The sequence below is a fragment of the Corvus kubaryi genome, unplaced genomic scaffold (assembly GCF_017639235.1).
Source record: "Corvus kubaryi isolate FWS band 111438036 unplaced genomic scaffold, C.kubaryi_AGA036_p1.0 split3-37304, whole genome shotgun sequence".
NCBI classification, from domain to species: domain Eukaryota; kingdom Metazoa; phylum Chordata; class Aves; order Passeriformes; family Corvidae; genus Corvus; species Corvus kubaryi.
In genome coordinates this window covers 1,325,158-1,332,522 of record NW_024582087.1, presented here as the reverse complement: position 1 = coordinate 1,332,522, position 7,365 = coordinate 1,325,158, and the positions used below count along the sequence as shown (strand labels likewise).

General features: G+C 64.2%; 1 protein-coding gene across 2 annotated transcripts in view; it reads left to right on the top strand.

Moving 5' to 3' along the window:
• LYPLA2 (lysophospholipase 2) overlaps window positions 1-6,501 on the top strand; it is a 7,007-nt gene extending 506 nt beyond the window's left edge. The window contains exons 1-10 of one of the 2 annotated variants that reach the window (XM_042015760.1): window positions 327-926; window positions 2,091-2,194; window positions 2,906-2,937; window positions 3,565-3,630; window positions 3,991-4,038; window positions 4,212-4,282; window positions 4,518-4,591; window positions 4,721-4,822; window positions 5,002-5,178; window positions 5,633-6,501. In XM_042015760.1, the coding sequence (XP_041871694.1) occupies window positions 2,117-2,194; window positions 2,906-2,937; window positions 3,565-3,630; window positions 3,991-4,038; window positions 4,212-4,282; window positions 4,518-4,591; window positions 4,721-4,822; window positions 5,002-5,178; window positions 5,633-5,683 (699 nt within the window). In that variant the 5' untranslated portion in view covers window positions 327-926; window positions 2,091-2,116 and the 3' untranslated portion in view covers window positions 5,684-6,501. Of the gene's footprint in view, window positions 1-326; window positions 927-2,090; window positions 2,195-2,905; window positions 2,938-3,564; window positions 3,631-3,990; window positions 4,039-4,211; window positions 4,283-4,517; window positions 4,592-4,720; window positions 4,823-5,001; window positions 5,179-5,632 lie in introns of those variants that run through there. The other variant, XM_042015759.1, reaches the window with a different exon arrangement.
• The last annotated feature ends 864 nt before the right edge of the window (window positions 6,502-7,365 follow it).

Here is a 7,365-nt window from a genome sequence, read left to right as displayed (position 1 = left end):
GGGGGGGGGGAGCGGCGGGGCCCTTCCCAGGGTTTAACGGGGATTTAACGGGGAGAGGGCCGGGGGGCCGCGATTGTGGCTTGGCGGGTCCCGGTGCGGTAACGGGGGAGCGCTGAGGACTCGCAGCCTGCAGGGAACCCCCCCCCAAAGCCCCGGTTTTAGCGGAAAACCGGCGGTCCCGGCCGCGGGGATCCCGCCTCCATCCGCTCCCAGGCGGGATTTCTCCAGCCCCCGCTGGATTCCGCTCCCTGCGGGGCTGCGGGCCCCGGGCGGCGGGCAGGCTGAGGCACGGTAATTAATGCTAATTAACGATTGATGAGCGCGTCCCCTCCGCCGTGTCACTGGTGCGGCCGGCTTGGGGTGCGACACCTCCAAACAGCCCAAATGGGACCCAAATTCACCTCCTGGTTCTGTGTTGGTGCCTTTACACCCGCACAGGCACGGCTGAGGGCTTTGAGCCTTCCCGTTGCTCGGGGTTCCCGTTGTGTTCGCTCCAGCAGCGGGGCGGAATCATCCCAGGGAATCATCCCAGGGGAGCCCCAGGGGATCATCCCAGGGAATCATCCCAGGGGATCCCCAGGTGCGGTGCTTGGGGCAGCTCTGACCATCCCAAGCTCCGCTTTCCCTGGAGATTCCCAACAAGGCAGCGCTCAGGGAGCGCATCCCATCACCTGCCAGGGCAAGATGCGTTTATTTCTGGCTCTGTGTCCCCGCCAGGGTTCTTGGCAGGTGCGGTGGCTCCTGGCCGGTTGTTTTGCCCCTGGAGTACACACGAGCACGTGGGCCGTGTGTCTGTGTCAGATCCGGGGAGCTGCTCGTTCGCGGTGTTTTTATTTGAGTCGGGAAGCCGCTGACGAGCAGTCGGTGGAACGAGCCGGGCAGGTCTTGGCCGGCTGCTGGGAGAGGGACCAGGCTGTTTCTCGTGGGTAAGGCTGGCTGCTGGGGTTCCGGGATTTTGGGAGGGTTTGGGGTGATCCTGTGTCGCCTCGACGCGCTGGGGGAGGTGAAGCTGGAGCAGAGTGTGGAGGATGAGGAAAGGCCACCCGAGGGGCAGCTCCGCTTTTTGTGACAGGGACAGGACTCTGGAGCGGCTGGAGCTGTGCCATGGGGGGGTTTAGGGTGGATCTCAGGGAAAGGTTCTTCCCCCAGAGGCTGCTGGGCACTGCCCAGGCTCCCCAGGGAATGGGCACGGCCCCGAGGCTGCCAGAGCTCCAGGAGCGTTTGGACAGCGCTGCCAGGGATGCCCAGGGTGAGGTTGTTGGGGGGTCTGGGCAGGGCCAGGGGCTGGACTGGATGATCCTTCATCCTTTCCAGCTCGGGATATTCTGTGATCGTGCTCCAGAGGCTGATCCCGCTCCTGGGGGATGATGGCAGTGCCTTAACCAAGCTCTGATCTAATTAGTCCTGGTGGGTCAATGGGGTCAGGGAGGCCTCGTGGGGCACTGGAGTTGTGATTTGTGATGTAGTGGGAACAAACACCGTGGACTGTTGTGGCTGAAGGTGTCATGGGAGCTGTCAGCTCTGTGGGATCTGGGATTCAGGAGGTGACAGGACAGCGGTGGTGACCCTGCCTGCTGTCCTGGGCAGGGTGTCATCCATCACTGGGGGCACTCAGACCAGCTCCCAGTGCTCTGGTTCATCCTAAACAGCTCCATAAAACAGGGCTGGACCTTTATTGGTGCAGCAGAGCCTGTGCTGCTGCGTGCCAAGAGTTTCCTGCTTCCTGGTCAGAGCAGATGTGGGTCAGGCTCCGGGAGGGCATGGAGGGATGCAGGAATGCAGGGATGCTGAGGCTGCGCTGCCTGGGCAGCCACAGGAGTAACTTTGGCTCTGAGCTGTAATTTCCAGGCTAATTTTAACACTTCCAGCCCCCCACGCGCCCGTTCCGCCGCTGCCACGCGGGGAGCGTTTGCTGCTCCTGGACTCTCCAGCACTGCCAGGTCGGAGTGTGAGGTGTCCCAAGGGCTTCAACATCAATGCCTTCACCTGCTCTTTATTTTTCCCCCAGAACAGCTGCTCCTCTGGACTGAGCAGTTGCTGAAGGGGCGGGTGGGAGGTTTGTTTTCCTGCCTCACCTCTGTGTCCCGCAGGTGCCAGTGTTGATCCCTCTCGGTGTATGTGTGGTAACAACATGTCTGTCCCCCTCCTCGCCGACGCTGTCACCGTGTCAGGGGCAGAGCGGGAGACCGCCGCGGTAAGGGCTGCACCCTCCCTCCCTCCCTCCTCTGCTGCTCCCCCTTGGAAAACAGGGAGCTGCTTCCAGCAGGTTCAGAGGAGCCCAGCACGGGGAAGGCAGGGCCATCGAGGGCTCTGTGGCTGTCCTTGGGCTGGGCTGTTTGCTCCAGTGTGGGAGGCTTAGGGGTTGCTGGAGCTGGAGGTGAAAAGCCTGCGGAGGTGGATTTGTGAGTCCTTGGTGATACAGAGGAGGAATTCCTCCCTGTGAGGGTGGGCAGGCCCTGGCACAGGGGGCCCAGAGCAGCTGTGGCTGCCCCTGGATCCCTGGCAGTGCCCAAGGCCAGGTTGGACATTGGGGCTTGGAGCAGCCTGGGACAGTGGGAGGTGTCCCTGCCCATGGCAGGGGTGGCACTGGATGGGCTTTGAGGTCCCTTCCAACCCATTCTGGGATTCAGGCTGGGCCTCTGCTCTGGTGGGTGCTCCTTGTCCCTCTGCTGTGCGGAGGAGCTGGGACCTGCCTGTGGCAGCTCTGTGGCAGGATGACATCCCTGACCCACCCATCCGCTGTGCTCCAGCAGCACAGACGTGTCCTGAGCTAATTTGAGCCTCTTCCAGTTGGTGACTAAGTGTCCATTTGCCACCTCCCTGCCAGCCCAGCCCAGCCCTGCCCTGCCCCGTCCCAGGGCACCACTCTCACACCAGCTAATTCCCTTCCTTCTCTGTTTAACAGGTCATTTTCCTACATGGCCTTGGAGACACGGGGTGAGTATCCCTGGAGCTGGCTCCAGCTGGGATGTGTGGTTTGCCAAATGCAGATCCTGGCTTTTTGCTGCTGCTTTCCCCGGGGACATCTTTGGGATTTGTGTGGGGCTTTGGGCTGGGGTCGGCAGCCATTCCTGCACCAGCCTCGCAGGGAAAGGCAGGGAATTGCTGCTGGCAGCTGTCTGCACTTGAATATTTATGATCCCGGCAGCCTGGCAGCCCCCCCACCCCCCGCGGGTGGATTTTGTGCTGCCTTCAGGGATTGCTGATAAGCACTGCGGCTTTTCCAGTCCTTGGCAGGGCTGACAGCTGGGCTGGGCCTGGACCAGAGCATCTCTGTTGTGCAAGGCCACCTCGGAGGTCCCAGGGTGGTGACAAAGGGCTTCTCCCTGTCCAGGAGATTCCCGCCTCCCTGTCCAGGAGATTCCCGCCTCCCTGTCCTCCCTGCCTGCAGCTCCGGGGCTTTGTGTGCTGCCCTCAGAGGGGATCGGTGTTGGGGGGGCTTCACGGGGGGTTTAGGCTGCCTGGGTGGGTAAAATAAGCTCAGGGGAGGGGTTGGGGGGCAGCAGCCTCAGGAAAATGGCTTGGACAAGCCTTGGCCTCATCTCTCCTCCCATCCCTCCCCAGGCACAGCTGGGCCGATGCTCTCTCCTCCATCCGCCTCCCCTACGTGAAATACATCTGCCCTCATGCGTAAGTGCTGCCCTGGGGGGGCTGGGGGGCTTCTTGGGGGGCCCTGAGGCTGCCAAGGCTCCTGGGGGAGGCAGGTGGTGGCCTGAGCCCAGCAGGGCTGCCCAGCCAGGCTGGCTCTGCTGCTGTGGCTGGTTCCTGCTGCAGGCACAGCTGTTCCCACAGAGCTGAGCAGCACCAGAGGCTCTTTTCTTTCCCCTCCTGTCCTGTTTGTCCCTGGTGGCTGCAGGGAAAGACAAAGGCACTGGAGCTCCCTGTGCATCCCCTGGTCAGGCAGGAGGGGGCCCAGCAGGAGAGGGAGAGGGGTCAGTCCTCCTGCTCCCCTCAGACCTGAGCTAAACCACCCAAAACGTTCCTCCGCAGGCCCCGGATCCCGGTGACCCTCAACATGAAGATGGTCATGCCCTCCTGGTCAGTGCTTTGGGGGACAGGGCTGGGTGGGACCCTTTTGGGGAGTGAGAGGGATGGGGAGACAAAATCCACTGTCCTGTTGGGGCCAGGGAAGGGCAGAGCACACCCAGCTCCTGCCTCCCCACGCTCTGGGTGCTGGGAGAGGTTTGGGCTGACCCTGCTGCTTCTCCCAGGTTCGACCTGATGGGATTGACTCCAGACGCACCTGAGGATGAAGCTGGGATCAAGAAAGCTGCAGAAAACAGTAAGGAGCTTTGGGGAGGGGGAAGTGCTGAGCTTCTGGGTGCCTCTCCCTCACTGGGACTGGAGCAGGTGTTTTCCTTCCACCTCTCCTTTGTTTCTGCTCTGCTGCCATCCCAGCAAACCTTTCCCCTGGGATCTCTGGCACCTGCCTGTCCCTGATGTGCACCCTGAGGTGTGCGGTGATGCTTTTAGCCCCCCTCCCCTTCCACTGACCCATTTCTCCCATTTCCTTCCAGTTAAAGCAATCATTGAGCACGAGATGAAGAACGGGATCCCCCCCAACCGCATCATCCTGGGGGGCTTCTCACAGGTGAGATCAGGATTCAATTCCTGCTCCAAATCCTCACAGGGAGGTGGTGCATGGGTGAGCTGGGTCTGAGGCCATCCCTGGATCCCCCTGGTTGCCCCATGGCACTGATTGCACCCTCCCCTCCTGCAGGGCGGTGCCTTGTCGCTGTACACGGCTCTCACCTGCCAGCACCAGCTGGCCGGGATCGTGGCGCTCAGCTGCTGGCTGCCGCTCCACAAGGCCTTCCCACAGGTACCCCACGGGCAGGGACCCTCGGGAATGGGGCAATTTCCCCACTGGAGCTCTCCAGTTTTCCAGCAGCTCTCCCTCGTGAGGAGGGGAGCTGCCGGGTGAGGTGTTGGGGACACAAACAAAGCACCTGCTTGGTGTCCCCTCACCTGGGCACCTCTGAGTGTCCCCTCCTCTGGCAGGCGGCGAACAACGGCGTGAACAAGGACATCGCCATCCTGCAGTGCCACGGGGAGATGGATCCCATGATCCCCGTGCGTTTTGGGGCCCTCACTGCCGAGAAGCTCAAGTCTGTTGTCACCCCCACCAAGGTGCAGTTCAAAACCTACCCCGGCGTGATGCACAGTTCCTGTCCTCAGGTCAGTGCTGGGGCTGCAGGGAGGGGACGGGGGACCCCCTGGGTGGTGATCAGTGATGGGACCCATGGGAATGGCCTGGAGCTGTGTCAGGGGAGGGTTGGGATGGATTTCAGGGAAAGGTTCATCCCCCAGAGGCTGCTGGGCACTGCCCAGGCTCCCCAGGGAATGGGCACGGCCCTGAGGCTGCCAGAGCTCCAGGAGCATTTGGACAGCGCTGCCAGGGATGCCCAGGGTGGGATTTGGGGTGTCTGTGCAGGGCCTGGGGCTGGGCTGGGTGATCCCTGTGGGTCGCTTCCCTTTGGGATCTTTGGGACCAACCCCAGCACTGTGGGTCAGGCAGGGTGGGGAACACATGAGAGATCTCTTTGTTCCTGACTTCCCCCGGGGAGGCTGCAGAGCCTCGTGCCCGGCCTTTGGGGAGCCCCGGCGCCGACGGGCTGCGCGCTCCCCGCAGGAGATGATGGCGGTGAAGGAGTTCATCGAGAAGCTGCTGCCCCGCATCTGAGCGGAGCCGCTCGGGACTGTCGCCGGGGAGGGGGCCGAGGTCGCCGCCGCCCGTCTGCCCCCGTGACCCGCCCGCTGCAAACGGAAGCCATGGCCCCCCACCGCACCTCCCGCCCGTGCCCGCGCCCCCGCACCGCGTCCCCTCCGGCCGGGGGTGCCCGCCCGCCCCGCTGCTCCCGGAGCCCACATCGGAGCTGGCTAAGGCGAGCCTGGGAGTGGCCTCTTCTCTCCTGCTCTGGCTCCGAGCGCTTCCCGGGGGGAAGTCACCGTCCCCTCGGCCCTCCGCGGGGCTGGCACGGCGCGGGTGAGGTTTTCCTCTTGGGTTTGGGGTTTTGTACCAGTATTAGGGGCGGGACGTGCCCGGCTGCGGCGGGAGGAGCGGGGCAGGGCTGGGGCACCTTGGGCGCTCTCGGCCTCCGCTCAGGCGACTCACGGGTTTTCAGTCAGAGCTCAGGAACCCGGGACTCCCCTGCGGACGCCTCCAGGCCCCGGGGCAGGCTCTGCCCTGGGCTGGCACCGCCAAAGGCTGCCCGGGGCCGGCGGGGAGGGTCAGTGCAGCTCCCGCACCTCCTGCACGGCCCTGCCTGTCACACACGCACACTCCCCTCAGCCATCGGCCTGGGGCAGCTCTGCCCTCCTGAGATAATCACCTCCTTCCTGCTGCTCCTCCTCTTGTTGCTTTTACAATCTCCATCTCCTCCTCCTCGGCCCCGCGGGGGTCCCAGCGGCATCTCCCCCGCCCCCCAGCCCAGCTCTGCACCCTCGGAGCCCCCAGGCTTCGTTTACACTCACGGAGCCACCGGCCCCGTCTTCAGTGTCTCTCTTGCTGCTACTTGTCCTTCCCTGTGGACTTGGGCTGGCTCGGGGAGGGAGAGGTGAGGTGGGGTGCCCGGACCCCGGGTTTGGCTCCTGGTGCAGCTGGAAGGAGCAGCTTTGCTCCCAGCCATCATCTCACCGGCATCTGAGCCCGGGTGCTGCTGTGCCCCATCCTCTGTGCTTCCGGGGGTCTCCTTGCTCCCCGGGACTGGGGGCTCTGGCCCCCCCATGTACAATCACCAGTGTCCCTCACCCGTGGCTTGTCCCCTCCCGAGTGCTGGCATCGTGCTGGGGTGCGGGGCTGGGCCCGTCCCTGGCAGCTCCCCGGGCACAGGCCCCGAATGTCTCCTCTGGGAGGGCTCCTGGCCGACCCTCCCCTCCCACAGGGCCCAGGGCAGTGGCTGTGGAGCAGCTCTGCCCTCACCCCTTCTTCCCCTGGGCTGAGCCCCCGCCCGGGGCTGATCATGGCTTTTAAAACACCCCCACATTCATTCCCCTGGCCCCAGGGCTGGCCCCGCTTCCCCTGCCCAGCCCCAGGGAGCCTCTGCCCGGTGCCCCGGGGCCAGTGAGGCGAGGGCTGCCTGGGGCTGCCTCGGGAGCTGCTCCGGGGGGCTCTGGGGGGGCTCAGCCCCAGAAGTTGTGCTCCAGCCCTGCCCTCCCCGCCCGGGATGCACAAAGCAATAACGGCCCTCCGGAGAGTCGGAGCGTGGGGCCCGCCCTCGGCTGGGCTCTTGGCTTGGGCTTTGCTTGGGGTTTTAGTTTCTGCCACTTTTAGGAAGTCTGAAACCAGCAGAGCTGCTGCTGGCACCGGGGGGAGCCCGGCTCTGCCCCTGCCCTGGGCTCTGCCCCTGCCCTGGGCTCTGCCCC